The following is a 27171-nucleotide window of genomic DNA, read 5'->3' as shown; positions in this document are numbered from 1 at the left end:
GAGGGCACTTTTTGTCCCTGGAGGCCTGAGGAGGGTCACGATCTGGCGGGGGTGGGGCTTTGGCTTGCCCCCCTGCAGCACTTTGCGAAGCAGCCAGGTGGCAATGCGGTGCGGGCCGACTTTACGGAATTTACAGGGGCCCCAGCCATCCTTTGGCGCCCGCTCCGTGGGTGTAACGGACCCCCCAATCGGTCCGTCTGCCAACAGGTCCCTTGGAGACCCCGGGTGCGTGAATCTCAGGCTCCCTGCGCCGAAGTCCCTCTTCTTGCCTCTCGCCGGTTTCGCCTACCTACTGGCGCCTGCAGACGGGTGGCGCGGGGCGGGGCTTGGAGGCAGATCCGGGCCTCGCCTGCCTCCCTTCTGTTCGGGAGTCAGGACAGGCCTCCGATGGTCGCGCCCCGGGGCAGACGCGCACTGGAGCTGCAGCCTCCCCGCGGAGAAGACGGGAAACGCGAACGGCCGGGCTCCTGTGTCCCTGCTGCCTTCGAGCGTGTTCACACACTTCGTCCATCTGGGCTCGCCCGACGGCCCCGAGACCCCGGCCCTCCCCGAGATTCTAGGGGGTAGGGGGAGTTGGGTATATACAGACGCCCAGTCACCCCCGACCTGCAGGTGGGGATTTTCTGGTTTCTGGGGGTCGCTGGGTCGCCCTTGAATAGCTGTGGTTGGCGGGGGAGCCGGGACCAAGCGAGCGCCCCCAGCCTCGCACCCTCAGCGAGGCGCTCGCAGCGGACGTGGTTCGCAGCTGCGGATGGAGGCGGGGGGTGGGGTGGGGCAGCATGCCAGCAGCTCACAGTGGGTTCGGACCCGGGTCTCGGAAAGTCTGGATCCGCACCCCTGGCGGATGTACCACAGGCTTCCGGTCCGGACTCCCGGCCAAAGTGTAACAGAAAAATTTCCCTCCTTCCCTTGGGCCGCTGCAGAAGTTGCGGTTTAAAAACGGAGGCTCGGCAAGGTGGGGCTGCTTGCCGACTGAACCTGAAACAGCTAGGGTGGTGGGAAGACCAAACCCTGCTGCGGCACTTGAGCTTTTTCTGGACCCGTTTTTCTGCCCCTTGAGACCCTTCGGCTGAAGCCACTTCACCCCCATGCCCGGCCCTCAAGAGTGTATCTCTGGGTGGGTCGTGGAATGAAGGACACCCTCTCCCACTGGAGGACCCGGGAAAGTCTGAATTCCCCTGGTCCCAGGGCTATTATGTTTATTTTTATTTGCCTGTTAAAGGAATTACATATATATAATATCACTTTATATATAAGTAATTTTTAATATATATAATTTTAAAATATATATTAATTTAAAGATATACCTACGGTACAAATTTCAAAGTATGCAGTGGAAAATACAGTTGTTGGCACAACTGGTAAAGGTGGTTGGGGTCTCGGAATAGATGGTAGTTATCCATCTGTTAATCTGTTATCCATCTGTTAATTTCCTGATTTTCACTGTTGCCTTACAGTGGACATGCAAGAGAATGTTCTTGTTTGTGGAAATACACAATAAAGTAATTGAAGGTGATCAGGAAGCATGTTGGCAACTTATTCTCAAATGAGTGTAGGGAAAAAAATGTTTGTACTGTACTTACAACTTTCTGTGTTAGTCATTTCAAAATAAAAAAACTATAAATATATAAAATATGTATATGAAAGTCCTCCTTTTAAGAGCAAACTTCTGTTACCCGTGTCTTTATCTCTTGTGTATCTTTCCAAAACTCTCTGCCCTTCTAAACACATGCATATGCAATTTTTTTCCCTCCTTGCATAAAATCGAGCATCTTTCACCCACTCACCTCTTTTTTGTCCCTTAGCAATATATGTGCATAGTTTGATGTGTATATTTGATGTATTGACCCTTTTATCATGATGAAATGTCCTTTGTCTCTAGTAAAATTTCTTTTAACATCTATTGTGTCTGATACTAATTTTGTCCTTCTACTCTCTTACGGTTACTGATTGCACGGTACTTCTTTTCTCATCCTTTTACCTTCAACTTATCTACGTCTTAGATCTAAAGTGTGTCTTTTGTAGATAGCATATACTTGGGTCTTGTTTTCTTATCCAGGCTGAAAATGTATTATTCTTTGTAGCTTCATAACAAATTATCCCAGTAACATCATAAAATAACACATACTTATTGTCTTCCAGTTGCTGAAGTTAGGAACCTAGGAGTGGCTTAACTAGGTTGTGGTGCTGAGTTTTCATGCAGTTACAGTCAAACTATAAGTGAAGTTGCTAGCACCCGAAAGAAGTTTGGCAAACTATGGCTGTTGGGTTAAACCCACCCACTGGCTGTTTTAGTAAGGCTCACAATCTAAGAATGGTTTTCACATTTTAAAATAGCTGAAAAAAAAATGAAAAGAAGAATAACATTTCTTAACACTTCAAATGATGCGAAATTCAAATTTCAGTGTCCATAAATAAAGTTTTATTGGGACACAGCCATGCTCTTTCATTTACGTATAGCCTACTGGCCGCTTTTGTGCTCCACCCGTGGAGCTCGGGAGCTGCAACAGAGACTGGGTCACCCACAATGCCTAACATATTTACTATGTGACCATTACAGAAAAAGTTTGCAACCCCTGCTCTAAAGGCTTGACTGGGATTGGAGGAACTTCTTCTAAGAGGGCTCACACATGGATGTTGGCAGGAGTTTTCAGTTTCTTGTCACATGAGCACTTACATAGGACTGTTCAAGAAGTTACTGACTCCTCCCGGGGGAGTCATTGAGAAATGAGAGAGCAAGAGAGCAAGCCACGACAGAAGCTGTAGTGTCTCTTATACCCCCGTTTGAGAAGTGACATACTAACCCTGGTACCATTTGGGAGGGGTTCACACAAGGGTTTGCATATCATTGGAGGCCAGTTTGGAAGCTGACCACCACGGACGATCTCTGACTTTTTTTGGCTGCGTTGGGTCTTTGTGGTTGCCCGTGGGCTTTCTTTAGTTGCGGTGTACTGGCTTCTCACTGCAGTGGCTTCTCTTGTTGCAGGGCACAGACTAGACTCTAGGCGTGTGGGCTTCAGTAGTTGTGGCTCGCGGGCTCTAGAGCACAGGCTCAGTAGTTGTGGCGCACGGGCTTAGTTGCTCCGCGGCATGTGGGATCTTCCCGGACCAGGGCTCGAACCCGTGTCCCCTGCATTGGCAGGCAGATTCTTAACTACTTCACCACCAGGGAAGCCCTGATCTCTGACTTTTGGTTGGAATGTTTATTTCATTCACACTTGATGTTGTGATTGATATAGTTGGCTTCACAGCTGCCATTTTGCTATTTGTTTTTACTCTGTTAGTCCTTCACTACCTGCCTTTGTGTTAACCAATTTTTAGTATACCATTTAAATTCCTCTGTTGTTGTTTTTTTTTAACTGTATATTTTGATTTTTTTTTTTTTTTTTTTTTTTTTTTTGCAGTACGCAGGCCTCTCATCGTTGTGGCCTCTCCCGCCACGGAGCACAGGCTCCGGACGCGCAGGCTCAGCGGCATGGCTTACGGGCTTCCCGGACCGGGGCACGAACCCGCGTCCCCTGCATCGGCTGGCGGACTCTCAACCACTGCGCCACCAGGGAAGCCCTAAACTGTATATTTTGAAAGCTGGTTTTTAAATGGTCACTCTAGGGATGACAATATGCATTGTAAATGATCACAGTCTACTTTATGTTAATACAGATTTAATTCCAGTAAAATATAGCAGCATTGCTCCAATATATCTCCATTTCCCACCTTATTTTGTGCTATTGTTGTTATATATATCACATTCATATACGTTATACACTCTACAATATAGTGTTATAATTTTCACTACCATCACATTTTTAAAGAAAATAGAAAAAAAATTTTATTTATATAATTTTGAAAAATATTTATCCACATATTCATAATTTCTAGGATTCTTTATTTCTTCCTGTGGATTTGACGTGATTTTCTTTCAATGTGAAGGACTTCCTTTAGTATTCCCTACAGGGAGGTCTGCTAGCAATGAATTCTCAGTTTTCTTCTATCTCACAATATCTTTCTTTTGCCTTCAGTTTTTTGTTTGGTTTTTTGTTTTTGCGTTATGCGGGCCTCTCACCACTGCGGCCTCTCCCGTTGCGGAGCACAGACTCCGGACGCGCAGGCCCAGCGGCCATGGCCCACGGGCCCAGCCACTCCGCGGCATGTGGGATCCTCCCGGACGGGGGCACGAACCCGCGTCCCCCGCATCGGCAGGCAGACCCCCAACCACTGTGCTACCAGGGAAGCCCTTGCCTTCAGTTTTTTGTTGTTTTTTTTCTTCTTAACATTTGCCTTCAGTTGTTAAATATAGTTTTGTTGAGTATAGAATTACTGACAGTTTTCTTTTGTTTAGCACTTTGAATAAATCATTCAACTGCCTTCTGGCCTTCATTGTTTCTATGAAAATTTAGCTGTGAATCGTACTGCTTTCCCCTGTACATGATGAGTTGTTTTTTCACTTACAGCTTTCAATTTTTTCTGTCTTTTTTTTTTTCTTCCAGCAGTTTAACTATGATGGGTCTCGGTATGGATCTCTTTGTATTTATCCTACTTGCAGTTCATTGAGCTTCTCAGATCTAGAAACGAATGTCTTTCATAAAATTGGGTAAGTTTTCAGGCATTATTTCTTCAAACATATTGCAGCAGTGATAGAAAACTAAACATGACCTCACCAGCTCTTTGGGGGACCCTCTTCCTGTGCCCCTCTAGGCTCGTGGCTGATGTATCTCCTGACAGCCATCCCTGGGCAGTGACTGTTCAGTAAGGGAGGAGGGAGCCCAGAAGAAGGAGAAGACGGCCTCAGACTGGAGGCTGCCCAGGTCAGCCCTCCGCCCTTCCTGACGTCCTCAGCATCCATCCAGGGTCTGAGGGCCCCCAGAACATCTTTGATCAATGTTTGACAAATCCATAGAATCTTCTGGAGAACTCAATGAAAATATTGATGCCCAGGACCCACTACAGACTTACTAGACTAGAACATACGAAATTATTGATATTTAACCACGTTTAACCTACAAAAATGGCATTTTTGTGGTTTAGCCTAATGATGGTCTGGGTTGGGGTCAGGTATCAATATTTTTTAAAAGCTCCCCAGGGGATTGCAATGTAGGACTGTTTAAGAACTACACTAGGTGAATGAATGAGACAATAAACTGAATGAGTAATTGAATAGACAGTGACAAATGACTGGATATGTGAACAAGCGAGTGAGTGAATGAATAAGAGTGAATAAATGGATGCATGAAAGTGTAAGGAAATGAACAAATTATTAAAGCAACACAAAGATGATGATAAAAGGATGTTTGAATGAATGACACATGGTTAGTGGACAGATGAAGAGATAAATGTATGGATAAATAATTGGAAATGGATGGAGGAATAGATCATGAAGAGAAGAATGGATGACTGGATAGATAAAAAATGGACAAATGGACGGATGGATGGATGTGCTGGAAGGCAGAGAACTGCATGGACAAATGGAGGGAGTGAAGAGATGAAAGGATGAATGAAATCTGGATGTAAGCATGGCTGAGCGAATAGACATATGGACTAATAAATAAGTAGTTAGATGTTTGAATGGATGGATGGTCAGATGGATGGGTGAACGGCTGGATGATGAATGGATGAACAAACAGCTAAAATGGAGAGGTAGAGTGGATGGATCATTGAATGTTTAGATGGATGGATGAACATATGCTCAGATGAATGTTTGGAAAGACTGATGGATGATGAGATAGATGGATGGAGGGATGAATGGATGGGTGGATGGATGAAGGGATGGATGAAAAGATGGCTGGACAAACAGACGGATAGATGGATTGGTGAGTGGCTAGATGGTTGGATGTCGAATGGGTATATGGACTTTTGGTTGGATGGATGCAGGGTGGATGGGACAACAGGCTGTATAGTGGCTGAGTACGTAGCCTTGGGAGCCAGACCACCTCGATTTGGATACTAGTTCTGCCATTGACGGACTCTGTGACCTTGGGCAACAGCTTTATTTTTCTTTGCCTGTCTCTTCATCATTTACAGATGGAAAATAATAATAGTTCCTACCTCCTGGCATTGTGAGGAGTGAATGGGTTCATACACATAAAGCCCTAGATTTATTATGATGAGAGGATGGATGGGCAGATGATTGGATGGCTGAATGGACAGTGCACGACTGAACCAAGAAGGAAGGAACAGTGAGGGAGGCGAACGGGGTCGTGTACACTCACAAGACACCCTCAGACATTTTATTAGGGGCTTAGAAAGGAGTCCTACAGGATCTCCCTCTGTGTTCCCAGGGGTTATGGCCCCAGATATAGATCAGATCTGGACATAGGACAAGGTGACATCACCCTGGATCTCCACCATGTCCACCCTCTGGAAGGCCGAAAGGCGATGGGAGAAGTCGAAGAGGTGCTGGCCGTTGGCATACACCTTGAAGCGATCCATGCCACAGCGAATGGACAGCTGCAGAGAGAGGGGAGGGCATGAGGCCAGAGCCTGGACAGAGGCTTTGGAGGGAAGCAGGGAAAGAGATCCCAGACTCACATCAAAGAACTGTCCAGGACCAAACGGGTTGTAGGAGACATTCCTTTCCTCAGCTCCCCACGAGCCATTCAGAAAACTGTTCCGAACCACGCTGCCCTCACTCAGCCGGGGGTTAATATGCAGAGCCAGGTCCCCTGAGGACCCCACCTTGAAGTTGATGACAAAGCTGGGGGCAGAGAGAAGGTTAGGAGTAAGATGGGTGGGGAGGAGGTGGGGGAGCGCTTTGCTCCCCAAGGAAGGAGGGGACTGGGGACTGGATTCCCAGGTCTCCAGTGGAGGAGGCTGAGGGCTCAGTCTCCTAGGACTGAGGGATGAGGAGGACCAAGGATTCACACCTCAGTCTAGGTTCTGTACCTCTTGGCTCTGGGGGGTACGTAGCCCTTGACAATAATGGTTCTTCGGGCTGTAAGCCCCCCTTGCAGTCTCCCATTAAATGGCACAGGCTGTGGGAAGAGAACATGGTGTCCCATCGTCTCTCAGGTCCCCAGAAGCCAGAGGCAGGGACAAATTTTCAGAGAGGGGCTCTCACTTGTCCTGGGAAATGTCCCAAACCCCCAACCTCCACACCCTCTGACCACCAACTCCACCCTCTCCCCACCCCCCTCCCGCCCCAAACACCCTCTGCCCACTCTATTTCCTACCTTCTCAGGGCTCCCCATGGCTCAGGACCCCCGACCCACCACCAGTTCCTGCTTCCCCACAAACTGCCCACCACAGAACCCTAAACTCCCACCAGAGACCTTACCGGGTTGAAGGCTGGGGGTCCCTCCATGGTCTGTGAAGTGAGGAAGAGTTATTCTATAATATTCGGCAAATATTAGGCCCACCTACTCCATGCAGGCGTAGCTCTAGGTGCTGGATTAGTACAACTGGGGATCCAGTCTCTCTGACCACCCTCCAGTTCTTGCCACCCACCCCCAAATGGCCACACAACCCTCCCACTTACAGGGAGGTTACTTGGCTCTTGGTAGCACTGCCCGGGACCCTACACAGATGGACGGAAGGCATGAATGGAGAGAGGCTGGGGGTCCTTTGGCTGCCCTACGACCTCCTCAGCCACTGAACCCCACCTCAAGGGGAAGTCCATCACCCACCAGCAGGTACTTACTGGGTACGCCGGATTAGGCATGGGTATCTGTGGGCACAGAAGGAGAAGGAGGCAATGAGGGGGACCCTAAACTAGGGCCTGGAGGGTGTCAAGGATGCCTGCCCCAGGGCAGCCTACCACCACCATCCAAGGGAACTCGGGGTCAAAGGGTAGCACCCAGATGGCTCATTCAGGGAGAGGAACTCGCCGTGTTTAGGGATCTCCAGTGCACAGCGCACCTCAGCCCACTCCTTTAGGACAAGGCTGGTAAATTCTGTTTCTGTCCCCACCTCTGTCCTGGCTTCCTGCTGACCCAGGACCCTCATCCACTGCTCTCCTCCCTCCAGGAGCCACACGATAAAGCGTGCACCCCCATTACACACCCGCAGGCCCACACAACACCCTGCTCACCTCGTCTCCAACCGTGATTTGCCCCTCACTCTACATGCGCACCCCTGGGGCAACTAGGGGTGCTTTAGCCAGCCAAGCTCCTGTCTCTCCCTTGTCTGTCTCAGCTCTTTCAGTCTGTGTGTGACTCTGTTTCTGTTTCTCAGCCTCTCTTACTCGCTGTCTCTGTTCCTCTCTCTCGTCCTCACCTTCTCACCAGTGGTTCCTTTCCCTGCCAAACAATTTTTATTCACTCTTTCTCTCTGTTTCTGATGCACTCATTTCTGCCTCGACTTCCCCTTTAAGCCAGCTATCCTGAAGGTCCTTTAAAAATTGCTTCATTGTTGTTTTTCTTTTTATTTTAGCCGCGTTGAGCGTTTTGCAGGATCTTAGTTCCCTGATCAGGGATTGAACCCGGGCCCTCGGCAGTGAAAGTGAGGAGTCCTAACCACTGGACCGCCAGGGAATTCCCATGTTGTTTTTCTTTTTAAAATACATTGATGAGGGAATTCCCTGGCGGTCCAGCGGTTAGGACTTGGCACTCTCATTGTGGGGGCCCAGGGTTTGATCCCTGGTCAGGGAAGTAACATTCCGCAAGCCATGCAGTGTGGCCATAAGTAAGTAAGTAAATAAATAATAAAATAAAATACACTGATGAAGCACGACAGTAAAATGAACACCCATAGGCCCAAGGCCACCTTAGGGATGAAGACAATCCCAGCATTTCCTCATCAGGGAGGCAGAGGAGTGGTTGGATCCGTGCCTCTGCCGCTTACGAGCTCCACGATCTTGGGCAAGTTACTGAAGCACTCCGTGCCTCAGTTCCCACATCTGTAGAATGGGGCTCAGGATCACCAGTGCCCTTTCCCCTTGGAGGGGCTGGGGGACTTACAGGTTGGGAAGGGTAGAGCCCTCAGCTGAAGGACATGCCAGGGTTCTGAGGTTTGGGCTTCTCCAAGTAGTGTTGCTGTGGGTTTCTAGTGCTTGTGTCCTGGCCAGTTGTTCACTGTGGACCTGGTAGTGGGGTTTCACGGTCACCGGTGTGTGTCTGTTCAGCTTCCGTAGATGCTGCCCAGTTATTTCCCGAGGTATGGGAGTGTCGGCCAGTCCACGGCCTCACCAGCCGTGGGTATGATGTGCCTTTCCCGTGACAGCCCTTCTGGCGGGTGCGTAGTGGTAGCTCCCTGGGATTGGCAGTGAATTTCCCAGCTGACTCATGACGTCAGGCAACTTCTCAGAAACACGTTTGCTACTCCTGTGGTTTTTGTCCCTCCCTGTCATCACTTTCTGACTCAGCTTACACACCTACTTCTCCTCCAGAAAGCCCTTCCTAAGACTTTCCAGGGACTTCCCTGGCCGTCCAGTGGTTGGGACTCTGCGCTTTCGCTGCCAAGGGCCAGGGTTCAATCCCTGGTCAGGGAACTAGGATCCTGCAAGCCACGTGGCACAGCCAAAATAATTAAATAAGTAAATAAAATAAAACGATGGTGTAGAAAATGGTGCCAATACCTTAAAAGAAAAAAGACTCTCCGGACCTCCTGTATGCGCCCCACCCCCACACTGACAACTTGTGGCCACTACTATCTGGTGACACGTCTGTCTTCCCAGTAGACTGTCCTGGTTGCCGCTGGGTCTGTGGCGTCACCTGGCAAAGGGTCTGGCCCAGAGCAGGTGCTCAGGAAATAAGTGAATGTAGGGGTGAATTAAGGAAGACAGCAAGCAAACAAAAGGGGGACACACCACACACCTGGTTTGGGGCGGGCTCGCCTCCGATGAAGTTGATTGATTGAAGCTGCAGGTCGCCATCCACATGCAGGTGGGTGACCATCTGTAGCGGGATCCGGTGCCCAAACTCATAGAAGGGATCCCCATTTACCACCACCTGGAGGGCAGGGGTCAGGTCAGAGGTGGCACCTCTGACCCTGGAGGGTAGAAAACAGGAAGCAGGAAACAGGGAGATTTTTAACTTGGGGGTCACGAGTATTGAGGGTGAGCTGGGACAGCCTCAGAGTCAGGAATCTTGAGTCCACCGGTCAGAGGTCAAAAGTCAGCTCACAGATTGGTGGGCAGACGAGAATAGAGAATTTAGCCTGAGGATGGAGATTGGGAGATCACTGAATGGGAGTCCTGGTTTGGGTACCAAATGATTGGGTGTCAGGTCCAGCTCTGACATGTCTTGGCTGTGGGACCTTAGGTAAGTCACTCACTTCTCTGAGTCTTTGTTTCTGCCTCTGTAAAATGGGATCTCGCTCTGGGACTGTTGGGAAGGCTTGTCAGAGGCACTGTGGAAATCCCAGGTAGAGCCTTGCCTTGTCATCACATCTCAAGAGTACTGTAAGCCCTCACGGTTCTAGTTATAGTGCTAAGCAACGGGCACAGCCGAGACCCAGCTCCCCAGGACTGAGAGCTTCCTACGTGCTAAGCACTTTACCTGCTGGCATCAACATGGTGATGGGCTCAACAGCTCCATGAGGGAGGACAAAACACTGTCCCTGTTGTTCAAGAAAGCAGAGGTTCCAGGTAGTAGAGTGACCAGTTCAAGGTCACATGCTGGGGAGAGGCAAAGCCCAGACTTGAACCCGTGTCTGTCCGAGCTCAAGCCCTAATGTTAACCTTGGTGATGAGGTTAGATATCTGGTGTCTATATGAGGGCAGATAACATCCAGGTAGGTCATCCTCCCAGAAGACTTCTCCCATGGGTCAGGCTGGGACAGATGTGCACAGGGTGTCTGATGTGTGTCATTTATGGGGAGGCAGGGGATGGAGAGAACTCCATTCATATTTATGAATGAAATTATATGATAGCTGGGATTTGCTTCTAAATAACCGGAGGGGAAGTGGGAGGTAGAGATAGGAGCAGAGGAACCTGGAGTGGACAGCTATCGGTGCTGGCCAAGGAGAGGAGGGCTTCCCAGGCCTCTGTGCTTCTGTGTGTGTTTAGACTTCCTGATAAGAAAGGGCCAAAATACATACCTCGCAAGAACACGGGAGCAAGATGTTATGCATGAAACACATTAGAAGGCTCTCCGAGGTGGAGGAATGGGAATGAGAAAGAGAGGCAGGAGAGGAGGAAAAGAAAAGAAAAGTGAGGTAGGAAGGGAGGAGGGAGGGGGAAGGGAGAGAGGAAAAACGAAGAAAGAAAGGGAGAGAGGGAGGGATCAGAGGAAGGCAGAAAGGCAGGGAGGGAGGAAGGAAGGGAAGTGGGGAGGGAGGGGTGGGGAGGGGAGGCCTCGCCCTTGAGACTCTGACCTTGTAGTGCTCGGCCAAGACCATGAACACCAGCTCGAAGGCGGCACCCTTGCTGAAGGGCATGCTCCTTTTCTTCTCCTCCTTGCCCCAGTTGCCATTCTGCCTCGTGTTTAAGACCACCTTATCCCAGCCGTCAAAGCGGGGATTGAAGTGGAAGGCGACGTCTGCCTCTGGGCCCTGCCCCACCTCGAAGTTCACGAAGAACCTGGTGGGACACGAAGGGCTGTTCCCCTGGCCGCCCATGCCAGCGCACTATTGACCCAAGACTGGAGGGGGAGATCGTGCCCCTGCACTCCAAGGGGCAGATTCCCACCGCTACCCCTTTGCTCACTCCCTTCCCTGACCCAGCTTCAAATAAGACTGCTACTGGGACTCCTGCATTTACCCCAGCCCAGTCTCTATCGGCTCAGGTCTCTCTGCCCCCTCCCTGGCTTCTGAAGGCCATTCCCCACAGGCAGCCAGAGGGACCCTGTGAAAACCCAAATCGGAGCACCTTCCACAGCTCCCTTCACACCAGCAGCCCCCAAATTATTCCAAGGGGGCAGGTACACACCTGCCTCAGGACCTTTGCACTGGCTGTTCTTTCTGCTTGGAATGCTCTTCCCTCAGATACACCCCAGGCTCCCTCCCTCTCACCTCCTTCAGGTCTTTGCTGAAAAATTCCCTTCCCAGGAACCTTTCCCTGGCCACCTTATTCAAAGGGACGCCACACAACCCCTACCCCACATCTGCTCCCCATCTCCCTTCCCTCCTCATTTGTCTCCATAGCATTTATTGCCATCTGACTTATTATATATCTGACTTATTTATTTTTTATCTGTCTCCTCTACTAGGATGTCAGCTCCACGAGGACAGGGATCTTTGTCCTGTTGGATGCTCTGTCCCCAGCGCCTAGGCACAGAGTGGGTACTCGGTGGACACAGAAACAATGACCAAAGAAACAACAGTCCTATGACATCATTCAATTATCATCACCATTTTTTTTTTATCATCACAATTTTAAAACCATAAAAAAAGCTAAGTGGACTTCCCTGGTGGCGCAGTGGTTAAGAATCCGCCTGCCAATGCAGAGGACACAGGTTTGAACCCTGGTCCGGGAAGATCCCACATGCCGCGGAGCAACTAAGCCCGTGCACCACAACTACTGAGCCCACGTACCATAACTACTGAAGCCCACAAACCTAGAGCCCGTGCTCCACAACAAGAGAAGCCACCGCAGTGAGAAGCCCGCGCACCGCAGCGAAGAGTAACCCTCCCGCCACCACTCGCCTCAACTAAAGAAAGCCCGCATGGAATGAAGACCCAACGCTGCCAAAAATAAATCTAAAAAATTAAAGAAAACAAAAAGCTAAGAGTTGTTGTAGTGCTGAATATACGACTCTATATGTTTTACATATTGAATCCTCAAAACCCATTTTATAGATGACAAACTAAAGCACACAGAGCTTTCCCAGTCACACGGTTGGTAAGTGACAGAGCTGGGACATGAACTCAGGTGGACCGGCTCTGAGCCTGTGATCTTAATTCATGCTGTCATACCCAACAATTCCAATCCAGTGTCCCAACTCTGGGGCCACCTGTCATGGTGAGTCTCCCTAACACCTCCCAGCCCCCCTCCTGATCTGATCACCAAGCCCTGGACTCCCCAGACCAGAGCTGTTCCTTGGCCATCAGGTGCGGTGGCATAGAGCCCTCTTCTCAGCGGCGGGGAGGGAGGGAAATAGGCCTCCTGCACCTGGGCTGGAAGCCCCCTGTTTTTAGCCCCCTCCCAGCCTAGCCTGGCATGGGGGAGGGTCTTACCTCTTCATATGCTCGCTAGCCACTCCTTGGATGTAAATGGACATTCCAACTCTGAGACTGCCTGGGATGGGCCTGTGGTAGGGCAGCGTCTGCAGAAGGGGCCAGGTGAGGGGCCTCAAAGGTCATCTGCCTATTGCAGCCCTTACTACTCAGTCAGCAGCCCCTCCAGTCCCCCTCCCTTAAGCAAGGGAGAGGAAACCAAGGGGTGAGGGATCAGCGTGAAGATGAAGAAGGCTGAGAGTTGGAGCCGGATGTAAATAGTCTATCAGGGTGGGAGTAAGTCAAGCCCCAGGGTCAGTACTGGGTAAATCAGACCCACAACGCCCGGGTGGCTGCCTCTGAGGATCAGGGTGAGGGTAAATTGGTGCGTGGCGGTCAGGGTGGAGCTAAGCCAGGGACTAGGGTATCTCACCGGGTTGTAGGTGGGCTGGTAGCCTGGTGCAGGAACGAAGGCCATCTTGAGAGGCTGGGCTGGTGGCTTCTACAGTGAGAAGAGCTGCAGGAGTAGGGAATGGTGGCAGATAGCGGCTGGTGGCTGGCCCTTATACCTGAGGATAAGGGAGTGGCTGGCAGGGCAGGGTCCACAGGGTCCCTCTTCTAGGGATCCTAGACACACATCTTCTAGGGCACCCCCAGTCTCCCTCTCTTACCAGCCTCACTGGTAACCAGCCGGAACCCAGATCTTCTGGGCCAGGCCTGGGGTACTCAGCTCAGGACCGCCTCCTCTAGGCCCTCCTGCAAAGAGGAAGTGCTGGCGAACTTTGGCCCTTCAAGGGCCTTATCGGAGCCCATAAAAACCTGGCTGACCCTTTGTTGTCAGAGGGAGGGTGAGGCCAGGAGGGTTGGGCAGGGTAAGGCTAAAAGGAGTGGCCCAGGACAGATGGGCAACGGAAACAAGTGAAAAAGCAAGGAGGAACTGGGCACTCCTGATACTCCCAGGAACTGTTCGAGGACCTCAGTTATTGCTGCGCGCCTCTAGTATGTGCGTCATGTTGTGTATGTCGTGGTTTAGATCACTGACTTCTGGGGCCTGAGGTTCTGGGTTAAACTCCTTCCTCTGCCGCTTCTTCGCTGTTTGATCTTGCGTCAGTGGTTTAACCTCAATTTGCCCATTTGCCCATCTGTTAAATAGGGAATATTAATAGTATTAACCTCATAGGGTCCTTGAAAGGAATTACTAAGTTAATAAATATTCATAACAGGACGTGGCATATAGGAGACACTAAATTAATGCTTGGGGACTTCCCTGGTGGTCCAGTGGTTAGGACTCCATGCTTTCACTGTCGTGGCGCCGGGTTCCATCCCTGGTCGGGGAACTAAGATCCCACAAATCTCCCACAAGCCGCACGGCGCGGCCGAAAAAGAAGAAAAAAAGGAAAATAATACCTTGTAAATTAATGCTTGGTCTCTTGCCCTCATTCCAAACGTAAATCCAGGACGTTGGTTTATTTATTTATTTATTTTTCTGGCCACGCCACGCAGCTTGCGGGATCGTCGTTCCCCCACAGGGGACTGAACCCGGGCCGCTGCAGTGAAAGCCCTAACCACTGGACCGCCAGGGAATTCTCCAGGAGGTTGGGATTATATATGGAAAAGAGAACTCAGAGCTTAGAGAAGTGAGGCAGTTGGCCCAAGACTGGGTAGCAGCAGAACCCTAGCCAGACTCCAGCACCGGAACCTACTACGCTGTGTAGTGAGTGGGGGCCAGGCAGGGGAAATGCCGCCCACGAGCCTGGGGCAGGCAGGAAGACCGTCTGTGGCCTTTCACGTGACTTGCTACCAGCCCTGGCCTGCCCACTGCCACTCTGAATGGTCATCACCTGCATGTCTTCCATGCCCATTGGTCATATCTCTGTCCCCAACTTTCAGCACAACCATGGTCTTTGGAGCCCCCAGGATCATCATGTTAACCCCCTTTCTGCCTCGCCTCTCTCTCCAATAAGGACACCGGCTTCTTTATATTGCTTTATTGTTCGTGGGGCGAAGACAAGGCATGAAAACAGGGAGACTGGCAAAGAAGACAGCGAGGGGGACCATCTTCACTAATCCTCCCTCTCTGTGAATGAGGAAGCGCAGTCACGAGACGGGACAAAGCTAGACCCTGGGCCAGGACCTGGGATGAAGGGCCTCTCAGAGCTTGGAGAAGGTGATGGTCTTCAGTTCCTTCTTCTCCATTAAGGCCTGGAGAGACTTAACGACATCCTCTGTCTGCAGCATGCTCATGTTCCAGGATTTCTGGATAAAGACGGCGGCGGGGAATGGAAAGGATACGGGAAGATTTTAATTGGACCAATGAAAAATAGGAGATAGCAGCGCACCAGTCAGAGGACAAGGCCTGCAAGGGGCCGCTGTGCCCTGATTGGTTGCGCTGGGATCAGAGAAGGGATGTGATTGGTCGGACGGAGAGTCTCACCATGAAGTTGAGGCTGTCGGTCACCGAATGGTCGCGGGAGTAGAGCAGGTTGATCTTGGTGCTCTGCACCGCCACGGGGCTCTTGCTGGAAATCTCGGCTGCCAGGGCGAAGGCCGCATCAAGCATGACCTCCTTGTCTGGGAAGACCCGGCTGAGGATGAAAGGCATTTGCAGTCGGCGGTCTGAGAAGAGCTCTCCTCTCCCTCTCATGTATGAACAAGTGGCCAATCACCGTAGAAAATGGAAGATACCGCAGTGAAATGGACCAATCAGAGCAGGGCAGTAGACTCCAGACCACCCAGAGAGAGGAGGCCACTTGGAATCCATGAGTTAAGGTACTCGGGGATCCAGAGAGCCCCACCCAGGTCTGGCTGCCCCTGAGCTCTTATCCAGCACAGGCCTCAGCCCCTACCTGACCAGCCCACAGTCCAGGGCCTCGTCAGCCATCATCTTGCGGGCAGTGAAGGCCAGCTCGTTGACCAGGCTGCAAGAGGGCAGAGCGTGTCGGGGGTGGCAGTCATCCCAGGTCTAGGAGATGTCCTGCCGTCCCCTCCCCCAGGCTCCTCTCACCCACCTCTGGTTCCCGATGACTCTGGGCAGTCGCTGCAGGGTTCCCACATCCGCTGCCAAACCTAGGTCCACCTCCTGGGGGGAGCAATCCTGCCCGTGCTTAGTTTCTGCCCACTACTGTCCCCATGCAACCTCAATGCCAATGAAATTCCGCATTTACTGCAGAGGTCCCACCCCACCCCCACCTCAGAGACTCCCATTCCAAACACCCCGTTTCATTCCCATCCACGTACTTTTGCCCATGTAGGTTCCTTCGGTCTAGAATACAGCCCACCTTCCAATTCTTCTGCCCTCCCAATTCTTTGAGGTCAGCTGCATCTATCTCCAGACAGAAGCCTTGCTTATCCCTGCCCTGCCCCCCTCCAACCCTGAGCTCCATCGTGCCTCCCGCCCCCTCCAGCACTGACGCCAAGCAGCGCCCCTAGCCTCAACCCCTCCCTGACAACTTGACTCACTCCTGACCTCACACTGACTGCATGGCCTACCCTTGACTTCCTCCCTGGCCAAGTGTTACTTTTCTTTTCTTTTTTTTTTGCTCCTGTGGCACGTGGGATCTTAGTTCCCTGACCAGGGATCAAACAGGCGCCCCCTGCCTTGGAAGCGCGGAGTCTTAACCATTGGACCACCAGGGAAGTCCCAAGGGTTACTTTTTTTTTTTTTTTCCAAGGGTTACTTTTTAAGGTTCAGTTCTAACTCACTCTTCCATGAAGCCGTCTAGACTCACGCCCACCCCCTTAGCTTGCTCTGTCCCTGCTCTGCCCCTGCTCTGACCTGTCTCTGCCACTCATTTCCCAGCTCTAAGCGGGGCCCAAGGAAGCAGCTCAGGAGGATGGCTCACCTTCACCTGGAAGGAAGCATCCTGGGTACAGTACCGGATGTCACAGGCAGTGATAAGATCCACTCCTGGGAAGGAGAGGCCAGGGACACTAAACCACCACAGGACTGCTCCCCACCCCCACCCCCAGACTGTGGGGTTGCGCCTCGGGCCAAAGTCTAACTGGCAACAGATCTGGGTGGGTGGCTGCAGACTCACCTGCACCAATGCAGCCCCCATGGATGGCGCCAATCACCGGCTTAGGGCACTGGAAGGGGACAGGAGGGGCGGGGTCAAGGCTGGTCCAGGAGCGGCAGGAAGGGGGCTGCCCCGCTAGCCTCCCAGGGTCACCTTCTCGATGACGCTGAAGGTCTCTTGGTATCTGCTGAGGAGGCTATGGAGGTGCCAGCTGATACGGGCCACGTCGTCTCCCGCGGGCTGAAGGAGGCCTGAAGCCATGTCCACGAAGTCGATACCTGGTGGGGAGATCTGGGGAGGCTCACCTAGCCGCCCAGGCCCAACCCGTTGCCCTGGCTAGGGTTCAGAGGCCACGCAAACCACCACGGTGGAGGCAGCAACTCACACAGGAGGGACTGCCTTTGGGGTGTGAAGACAAGGCAAGCTAACGTGTATCGAGTCTTTGCTCACCTTAGCCTCACAATGACCCTCTGAGGTAGGTCCTATTACTACCTCCATTTTCCTGGGGGAGAAACTGAGGCACGGGGAGCTTAAATCACACGCCCAAGGTCACACTGGCTTGTGAGCAGTGGAACTGCGACTTCAAGCCCAGAACTATGCAGCCGGCTCCAGGGGCCGTGCTTTCCACTGTGATGCCAGATGGCCTGGAGGTCAAGGTTTTGGGCACGAGCAACTGCGTCAAAGGTGGTGATGTTTCCTGAGACAGGAAGCTCGGAAATGGAGAAATTTTTGTGGCTCCAACTTTAAGACAATCCCAAGCCTGACCTTTCCTCCACTGACCTGCCGCCACAGTCTGTTCCCCACATGCGGCCAGAGGGCACTTGTGATCACCTCAGGGCCCTCTCTTCTCCCCGACGCCCCCCATCCCTCTTACTTAGAATGAAATGCCAGGTCTTCTGCCAAGACCTTACCAGCCCTGCACAAGCATCATCTCCAGCCTATGCCACTGGGCACGCAGGCCTCCATCAGCCATTCCGGCAACACATTTGCTTCCTAGGGCCTCTGTGCCTGCTCCTCCCTCTGCCTAGAACAGCCCTTCCCCAGCGATCAGGCCACAGTTCAAAGGTCACCTCCTCAGAGAGGCCTCCTCTGGGCACCCTGGCTAAATTGCAGCCTGTCACCTTTCACCTCCTTTCTTGGCCATATCTCCCGCACTGCCTTCTTGTTACCACATAACTGTATGCTTATCTCGTTTAGTGCCTGTCTCCCTTTCTAGGATGTGAGCTCCATGAGCGGAGGAGTTTGTCTTCCCCATCTCCCCACCCCCAAGGAGTTTGGCTTTTTGCCCACCACTGTATCCCCAGTGCCTACCAGGGCCTAGCACACAGCAGGTGCTCAATAAGTGAACAAGACAGACAACAATCTCTGCCCCCATGGAGCTGCCCTTCTATGGGAAACAAACAGGTAAGAAGATACATTTTGTCAGCTGGCAATAAGTACTAAAAGAAAATTAAAGGAGGGAAGTGGAATGGAGTGTGTGTGTGTGTGTGTGTGTGTGTGTGCACGCGCGCCCGTGCGTGCACATGCACAGTGAGGGCTCTTGCAGTATTAAGTAGGGTGGTCAGGGACCCTCTTAACTGAAAAAGTGACATATGAATAAAGATCTGAAGGACCATAAGGGAGGGAGCTGTAGGGATATCTGGGATAAGAGAGTTCTACATGTCAGGAACAGCCAGTGCAAAGGCCCTGCGGTAGGAATGACCCCGGTGTCTGTATGGAGGACCACTGAGGCCAGCGTAGTGGAGTGAGCAAGGGGGAAAGCAGGAAAAGCCAACGTCAGAGAGGTGACAGAGGCAGACTCTGTGGGGCCTTGTGGGCCAAGAGGAGGACTTTGACTTTGACTCTGAGTGAGGTGGAGCTACGGGGTCGTTCTGAGCAGAATTTTCTTCTTCCCGAGGTGAATCACTCTCATCCTTTTGCCTGTCCTCTGAACAATGCTATTTGACAAACCTGAAAAGTCACTCCTACCTCCAGCCACACCCCTGACTCTCTGAGGCTCTGGTGCCTGCACAGGCTTATTTAAATGAACGAGAACACAGGAGTGTTGACTCAGGGTAGAGCTGAATTTGTGCAGGTTAAATATGGGTAAGACAGAACTCCTCTGTGTGACCCTGGCCAGGTCACTCCATCCTTTGGGTTTCGGGTTTCTGCTCTGTAAAATGAGCCTAAAATCCTCCCGAGAGCTGATGGGGCTGCAAGGATTCAAGTGACAGAGCCCAGAGGCGCTTTGAGCCATGCCTGGCACGTAATGGCATCACCACAGTTACTATTATTATATACTCCGTCTCAGCCGAGGCCAGAAGCGCCTGCATCAGCCTGCAGACATCTGCCAGCTTCCCACTAGGCCTGCACAGCTTGTATGACTCAGTGAGACCAAGCTTACCCCCAGAACAAGCCCAGCTTGGCACCTGGCCACACCTCCTCCCACTGTTTTTGCTGGTTTATCTGCCCTACCTGGATCTGCAGACACGGGTGTCTGCAACCCCTTGGAATAAACGGCCCCAGACCACGGTACAAGGTGTCCCCCTCCAGAGTCAGAAGTCATTCCGGAGAGGTCCCCTATCTCGTTCCCTGGGAACCTCAGTGTTTCAGATCTCCTTCATCATAACAATTAACTTATTTATAATCATCAATAATAATAGCTACGGGGACTTCCCTGGTGGCGCAGTGGTTAAGAACCTGCCTGCCAATGCAGGGGACATGGGTTCGAGCTCTGGTCTGGGAAGATCCCACATGCCGCGGAGCAACTAAGCCCGTGAGCCATAACTACTGAGCCTGCGCTCTAGAGCCCGCGAGCCGCAACTACCGAGCCTGCGTGCCACAACTACTGAAGCCCACGCGCCTAGAGCCCATTCTCTGCAACAAGAGAAGCCACCGCAACGAGAAGCCCGCGCACCGCAACGAAGAGTAGCCCCCGCTCGCTGCGACTAGAGAAAGCCCGCGCGCAGCAACGAAGACCCAATGCAGCCAAAAATAAATAAATAAATAAATTTATTTTTAAAAATAATAATAGCAGCTACATTAATAAAAGTTCCACATGAATTAATGTTTTGTGCCTATTAACTCGTTTCATCCTCACGGCAACCTGATGAGGTGGGGGCTCACAGCATCTCCCTTTTCTTCAGATGAGACCACAGAGAGGTGAAGGTGTGTGCGGCTGGCAGGGGTGGGAGGTGGCGGGCTCCTCCGGCTAGGCATACTTTGAACCAGCCTGTCAGACACCTGGGTCACTTAGCCGTGAAGAGCAAGGATTCTGCAGCAAGGCAGCCCATGTTCAAAAATCGCAGCAGTGAGAACTGGGCAAGTTTCTTCCTCTCTCTGGGTCTCAGTTTCCTCACCTGTCAAATGGGGATGGGGACTGAGCCTGTCTCATAGGGTCGTGGTGAGAATTAATATGTGTAAGGTGCTCAGAGACACTCCGCAAATGTAAGTAAGTGTGGGCTAGTTCTTTTTTTCTTTTTTTTTTAAATTAGTAGTTTCATTCTATCATTGAAACTGCTAATTAAGTTGAGTTTCTTCTTTCTGGCCTTCAGATTGAAAATGGGACGAGACGGCCACAATCAGCTGTGAGCTGAAAGATGAGGACCCCAGGCCTGGCACGGCTACACATGAACCCTCATCCTGCACTCCACGAGGGAAAGGGCTCAGAAACAGGGGCTGCTTTCTGTTTCTAGGTCCGAGGCACCCAGGAAGGGGGCTGGCACTGGAATGTTGAATGGATGAACAAAGGAATGAAGGAGAACAGAGAGAGTGGTAGAAGGAAAACAACGGGCACGACGTGCGGAGATGTTAACAGACGAAACAGAAAGAAATGCATTGTCTGAGCAGGATGAACTGTCATTACAGACTAGAGCGTCTGATGTCTCTGTGACACCACTGCTTGGAACTGACCCAGCTCAGAGCAGGGGGCGCTCGTCTGGAGTCGCCCTGGCTTCTGCTGACTCACTGGTTTCTTCCCAGGCCCCTGATTCTTTTTGTTTTGTTTTGTTTTTTGCGGTACGCGGGCCTCTCACTGTTGTGGCCTCTCCCATTGCGGAGCACAGGCTCCGGACGCGCAGGCTCAACGGCCATGGCCCACGGGCCCAGCCGCTCCGCGGCATGTGGGATCCTCCCGGACCGGGGCACGAACCTGTGTCCCCCACATCGGCAGGCGGACTCTCAACCACTGCGCCACCAGGGAAGCCCCAGGCCCCTGATTCTTGAAGGAGGCTCCTGAGCGCCTCGAGGGTGTTTAAGACGTCCACTGTTGTGTTATTCTTGAATAAAGCAGGAGAGCTTTTGGAAGCCCAGCCAGGGCAGTGTCCCTTCACAGAGATTCAGGGCTAGCCTGGTGACTGAAGGCCTAAGGTTTGGAATTCTCCTCTTGGAGAAGTGCTGTTGGGATAGCTGGGATGCCCCGGTAATGGTTCCTGCCACTTCATTAACAGGCTGTGATAAGAAGTGGAGAGCAGCGCACCTTCTACCTGGGTACTGTGAATTCTGCTGACACAAAGGGTGTCCTCTACCTGGTGTTGGACAGACCCTCGGAACTCCACATCTTCCCTGCCTTAACCTGTGTGAGCAGCTGTCAACCTCCTGGGGTGGGGAGAGGGGACTGCCTAGAAATTTGGGGGCCAAAATCATTTAGGTGGCCTTTACTTGGTCTTATCAAAAGAATTCCAATAAAATATTTTAAAGCAAATTAAAAAAAAAAAGAAAGAAATACATTGTTTACTGTCTGTCTTCCCCACTGAATTGGAAACTCCATGAGGGCAGGGCCTGGGGCTGCCTCAGTCACCACTGGGACCCCAACATTAGGCTGGGCCCTGTGCAGAAATCAGTGTATGTGACCTTCCACTTCTGGTATGGACCCTCCTACAGGTGCCAACTAGGTGCCCTTGTTGGACAAGATCCAATTACCTGAAGGCACCTGGCAGACTCTGGAAGAAGTGACTGGCCGAGTTACCTGTTTTTAAAGTTAACCTGAGGGCAGGCTGAAGTTGTGCTTGAAGAACCAAAGGACAAACAGAGCCCAGGGTGACCTCAGCTGATAGAAAGTGAGGGGGGGACATTCCAGAAAGCAGAGAGCCAGAGAGGGGAGCCCCAGGTTCTGTGTATAAGCTCTGCCCAAATCTCTTGTTGACCCATGAAGCAGGCAGGCAGCCCAGCAAAGAGATTTAAAACACTGACTCCAACTCAGCTGCTAAAACAGGAAACTCAACACTCTGGAATTATGTAATAGGATCCTGAATTTCCACATCATTTTCTCCCATAGTCCAATATCCAGGATACAATCTAAGCTTACTCTGAAAACAAAGAAACAGGAAAATGAGACCCATTTTTTTTCAAGAGAAAAGATAAGAAACAGAGATTGACGCCAAGGGGACCCAGATGTTGGAATTAGGAGACAAGGATTTGAAAACAGCCATTGTAACTACGGTCAATGATGCAAAGAAAAATATGGTTGTGGGACATCCCTGGTGGTCCAGCGGTTAAGCATCTGCCTTTCAATGCAGGGGACTCACGTTTGATCCCTGGTTGGGGAACGAAGATCCCACATGCCGAGGGGCAACTAAACCCGAAAGCCACAACTACTGAGCACGCGGGCCACAAGCAGAGAGAAGTCCGCACGCGGCAATGAAGATCCCGAGTGAGCAACTAAGAACCGATGCAGCCAAAGATAAACAAATAAATATTTTTTTAAAAATATGATTGTGACAAACAAAAAGATATGAAACTTTAGCAGAGAAATGGAAAATATAAAAAAGGACCAAATGGAAATTTGAGAACTGCAAAGTACAATACAGGCATACCTCATTTTACTGCACTTCACAGATACTGTTTTTCCTTTTGATTTTTTGGCTGCACCACACAGCATGTGGGATCTTAGTTCCCTGACCAGGTATCGAACCCATGCCCCATGCATCCCTGCATTGGAAACAGTGAATCTTAACCACTGAACCATTAGGGAAGTCCCACAGATACTGTGTTTTTTACACATTGAAGGTTTCTAGCAACCCTGCATTGTCAAATGGTTAGCATTTTTTAGCAATAAATTATCTTTTAATTAAGGTAAGTACTTTTTTTTTTTTGCGATACACAGGCCTCTCACTGTTGTGGCCTCTCCCGTTGCGGAGCACAGGCTCCGGACACGCAGGCTCAGCGGCCATGGCTCATGAGCCCAGCCGCTCCACGGCACGTGGGATCCTCCTGGACCGGGGCACGAACCCGTGTCCCCTGAATCAGCAGGTGGACTCTCAACCACTGCGCCACCAGGGAAGCCCCTGTACTTTTTTTTTAGACATAATGCTACTGCACACTTAATAGACTACAGTATAGTGTAAATGTAACTTTTACATGCACTGGGAAACCAAAAAGTTCATGTGACTTTCTTTATTGCTATATTCGCTTTATTGTGGTAGTCTAGAACTGAACCCACAATATCTCTGAGGTATGCCTGTATCTGAAATTTTTAAAAATCATTGGATGGGCTTAACAGCAGAACAGAGGTGACAAAGGAGTCGATGAATCTGGTCAATAGAAATTATCCAACCTGAAGAAAAGACCTGTGGGACAATCAAAAGATCTAACAGACATGTAACTGGAAATCAGTTCATGTGGACTGAGTAATTAATTGCACGAAAGCATGCAATTTTTTATTTTTGGCCACGCCACTCGCAGCTTGCAGGATCTTAGTTCCCCGACCAGGGATTGAACCAGGGCCCCTGCAGTGAAAGTGCTGAGTCCTCACCACTGGACTGCCAGGGAATTGCCAGAAAGCGTGTAATTATTACAACACGCTTTACTGACATTAGAAAAAAACAGATTCTGGGTGATTAAAGGCCTTGATCAAGGCCACAGATTCAGGATGAAAACCCTGACTTTAGAGCCGATGATCCTGTCATGTTCTGTTGGACTAATTTCTTTTCTTTTGTTTTTGCTGCACCGTGCGGCATATAGGGTCCTAGTTCCCCGACCAGGGATGAACCCATGCCTCCTGGAGTGGAAGCGTGCAGTCTTAACCACTGGACCGCCAGGGAAGTCCCATGGACTAATTTCTGTATTTGAAAATGATCAAAGTGGAAGTTAGAAGCTGCTTAAAACACTAATTATGAAGCATTACTCTATTCCCAGGAGCAGGGGAGACTGGCAGGGGTGGGTGTGGAGAGCACCTCGTACCTGAAGTGAACATTTTTCCTGCGCCAGAGATCACCACAGCACGACAGTCAGCATCTTCTGCAATCTTGTTGAAGCACACCACCATCTCGCTGTGGGGGAAAGGGGGAAGGGCTATGTCTGGCGTGGGAATCCCCTGCCCTCAGGCCCACCCCTGCCCAGTCCCTTAGCCCCTGCCTCCTCCTGCAGGCAGGCCTCCAGAATCTGCAGGCCGGACCTCCAGAAGGCCTTGTTCATGGCGTTTCTCTTCTCCGGCCGGTTTAGCTGCACATGCAGGATGTGTTTCTGGGCAGATGTCACCCGAAGGGACTCATAGCTGTGGCCTGGGGCTTCCTCGGGGGCTGCTTTGGAGGGTTCATCTTGTGCAAAGGAACTCAAGGGATGAAGGTTAAGGCTGAGACCCAGGTTGGTGCGGGCTGTCAATCCTGGGGAGATGAAGGAAGGGAGAGCCATTGATGACCCCAGACTGGGGGCACAGCACCTTCAAGAGCAGAGGGCACACATCTCAGTGACACTAGATTGGGGAACACAGTCCTGTTAGAGGCCTTGGTTTAGGGAAATACAGACTTTAAGATTAGGGCGCACTTATCAGTGGCCTCAGTATGAGGAACACTTCAGACCCGTGATCGTGGTACTGACTCCAGGTTGGGAACACCGAGCCGTCAGCGACCCGATTGTAAGACACAGGCCGTTTGGATGGGGGCACGGACCCCTGAGTTTAATAAGGGGCTCGGACCCTGCGAGACCCGGGACAGGCCTCCCCGTCCGACTGTCGCTGTGACAGCACGAAAGCTCAACGGACCCCCAAAGGTCAAGAGGTGACTCACGACAGGTCAGCAAGTTGCGGAGCCTCCGAGAAGCCGGAATCACCGCCGCCATAGCTACTGATTCGTTGGAGTAAACCGACAGGAGGAAGCTAAGGGGGCGGGCACAAAAGGCCGCCATGTTTGGTGAGGGCATCGAGTTCGCAGCCTGACCCCGGTGACGGTCCTCTTCTCGCCATCTTTACCAAGGGCAACCGGAAACAGCCTTCTAGGTTCGCCGGCCATTAGAGTGATTCGGTCATGGAACTTTTGGACCAGTAGATACCCGGGCTAAGAAAATGGTTCACGCTGCTCTTGGACATTCTGTACAGAATTCACCACAGCTGTTTCATAATGGTGGAGAAATTGAAGACAGATGAATGTCTAAGGGCATAATGGCAGAATAACTGCAGCTCTGCAAGTTTGCAATCATGCATTTGTGCCTTATTAACAAAAAAAAAAAAACCACAGGGGGCTTCCCTAGTGGCACAGTGGTTAAGAATCCTCCTGCCAATGCGAGGGACATGGGTTCCAGCCCTGGTCCGGGAAGATCCCACATGCCACGGAGCAACTAAGCCCATGGGCCACAACTACTGAGCCTGCGCTCTAGAGCCACCGAGCCACAGCTACTGAAGCCTGCGCGCCTAGAGCCAGTGCTCTGCAACAAGAGAAGCCACTGCAATGAGAAGCCTACTGGCCGCAACTAGAGAAAGCCCGCGAGCGGCAACGAAGACCCAATGCAGCCCAAAATAAATTAAAAAATAATACATATTAAAAAATAAAAGAAAAAAGTTACTACTGAATTTATCCATGTACGGGAATGGGAATATAGGCCCACCACCATTAAGCGCTGACTGTATAACCTGAATTGCCACACCACCACGCGATTGTACTATTTTATGTTGTATGCAGAGGAAACCGGCTGGGGAGAAGTCACTAGTTCAAGGTCTCTGTCTCTGGCAAATAGGGTTGTAATGAATACTTTGCTTTTTTTTTTTAAATTAATTTATTTAATTTTTTGTCTGTGCTGGGTCTTCGTTGCGGTGTGTGGGCTTCTCACTGCGGTGGCTTCTCCTGTTGCAGAGCACAGGCTCTAGGCGCTTGGGCTTCAGCTGTTGTGGTTTGCAGGCTCTAGAGCGCAGGCTCAGTAGTTGTGGCCCACGGGCTTAGCGGCTCTGGGGCATGTGGGATCTTCCCGGACCAGGGCTGGAACCCGTGTCCCCTGCATTGGCAGGTGGATTCTTAACCACTGTACCACCAATGAAACTCTTTTTTTTTCTTTCTGGTCGCACTGCACACTGCATGCAGGCAGAACTTCCTAGACCAGGGATCAAACCTGAGCCCCCTGCAAGGGAAGGGTTGAGTCTTAACCACAGGATCACCAAGTAAGTCCTACTTTGCCTTCTCAATGTGTCAGATAGTAAGGATCTTTTGGAAAACAGAGAACTGTTTGGTCAGCTACACAATGGAGAACTCTGGAACCACTATGCAGATACCAAGATGTGAGAGAAAAAAATTTAAAGATGTAGAACATTTAGTTAGATTGCTATAAAAAGTTATAGATGGCTGTACCTTCATAAAAAACAATATATGCATAGAACATCTAGGAGACTCATAGCTACTAACATGGGATGAAGACTGGGTGCTGGCAGACAAAATGGGGAAATTTACTTTTTACCCCCCTTGATTAGCTTAAAATAATCCTAGATTTTTACAGCTGCAAGGTGACTGTAGTTTGTCTAGAGGTTTGAAGCTTTTCCTGATGAAACTTTGATAAATGCCATCTGACTTCAGTAGATGTTAATGTTTAAAAACTCTACAGGAAATTAGCAAAGTGGGTTTTTTCAAGCGCACACAAGGAACTGGACTTTTTGACCTGCTCCTCTCTGCAGGATCTCTTCCCTCCAGTATGAGTCAAGGTTCTTAAAGGCGGCTCCCTTTCAGGTTATCGTCTGCCCTCCACCCATATGGCCCAGCCCCAACCATAAGCACAAGTTCCCACACACCAAGACTGGGGAATATCTATCAAGTTGCAACTGAATGTATCCTTTAACCCAGCAATTCCACTGCTAGGAATTTACCTCCAGATCAGTATCAAGGAAGTTGGATAACATCTGTATGAAGATGCATAGTAGTACTGTTTGCAGTAGCAAATTGGAAATTACCTTCA

General features: G+C 50.8%; 2 protein-coding genes and 1 long non-coding RNA gene across 5 annotated transcripts; 1 reads left to right on the top strand and 2 right to left on the bottom strand.

The window, feature by feature from the left end:
- Positions 1-67: 67 nt before the first annotated feature.
- On the top strand, positions 68-12584 carry LOC132417175 (uncharacterized). Of its 3 annotated transcripts, XR_009517768.1 has the most exons (4): positions 68-612; positions 4491-4591; positions 4696-4805; positions 12082-12584. It is a non-coding gene; the product is annotated as an uncharacterized lncRNA (long non-coding RNA). The 3 variants fall into 3 exon arrangements; XR_009517769.1 differs by lacking the exon at positions 4696-4805 and having other exon boundaries at positions 81-612; XR_009517767.1 differs by lacking the exon at positions 12082-12584 and having other exon boundaries at positions 82-612; positions 4696-5084.
- LGALS4 (galectin 4) lies at positions 6203-13762 on the bottom strand. The gene is made up of 10 exons (XM_060000827.1): positions 13699-13762; positions 13461-13544; positions 13049-13137; positions 11249-11453; positions 9747-9881; positions 7634-7660; positions 7271-7300; positions 6880-6968; positions 6526-6691; positions 6203-6444 (listed from the first exon to the last, which is right to left on the bottom strand). Exons 2-10 carry the CDS (start codon positions 13503-13505, stop codon positions 6298-6300), a joined length of 933 nt encoding a protein of 310 aa, XP_059856810.1. The 5' UTR covers positions 13506-13544; positions 13699-13762; the 3' UTR covers positions 6203-6297.
- Positions 13763-15000: 1238 nt separating this feature from the next.
- On the bottom strand, positions 15001-25129 carry ECH1 (enoyl-CoA hydratase 1). Its single transcript, XM_060000511.1, has 10 exons — positions 25026-25129; positions 24416-24623; positions 24202-24290; positions 17197-17321; positions 17065-17113; positions 16870-16934; positions 16036-16106; positions 15874-15945; positions 15462-15612; positions 15001-15283 (listed from the first exon to the last, which is right to left on the bottom strand). Exons 1-10 carry the CDS (start codon positions 25075-25077, stop codon positions 15179-15181), a joined length of 987 nt encoding a protein of 328 aa, XP_059856494.1. The 5' UTR covers positions 25078-25129; the 3' UTR covers positions 15001-15178.
- Between the last annotated feature and the right edge of the window lie 2042 nt (positions 25130-27171).

The sequence above is a fragment of the Delphinus delphis genome, chromosome 20 (assembly GCF_949987515.2).
Source record: "Delphinus delphis chromosome 20, mDelDel1.2, whole genome shotgun sequence".
Classification (NCBI taxonomy): Eukaryota; Metazoa; Chordata; class Mammalia; order Artiodactyla; family Delphinidae; genus Delphinus; species Delphinus delphis.
Note: the sequence above shows the minus strand (reverse complement) of the source record. Positions and strands in the feature narration are given on the sequence as shown.

Bases quoted from the DNA above. Each gene is read 5' to 3' on its own strand.
- LGALS4 (XM_060000827.1), bottom strand. From the start codon at position 13,505: ATGGCCTTCGTTCCTGCACCAGGCTACCAGCCCACCTACAACCCG. The intron at 13,138-13,460 runs GTGAGATACCCT...CCCCTTCTGCAG, and splicing joins ACCAGCCCACCTACAACCCG to ACGCTGCCCTACCACAGGCC. The intron at 6,445-6,525 runs GTGAGTCTGGGA...CTCTCTCTGCAG, and splicing joins GTCCTGGACAGTTCTTTGAT to CTGTCCATTCGCTGTGGCAT.
- ECH1 (XM_060000511.1), bottom strand. From the start codon at position 25,077: ATGGCGGCGGTGATTCCGGCTTCTCGGAGGCTCCGCAACTTGCTGACC. The intron at 24,624-25,025 runs GTGAGTCACCTC...TCATCTCCCCAG, and splicing joins CCGCAACTTGCTGACCTGTC to GATTGACAGCCCGCACCAAC. The intron at 17,322-24,201 runs GTACGAGGTGCT...TCTCCCCACCAG, and splicing joins AGGAAAAATGTTCACTTCAG to GTATCGACTTCGTGGACATG.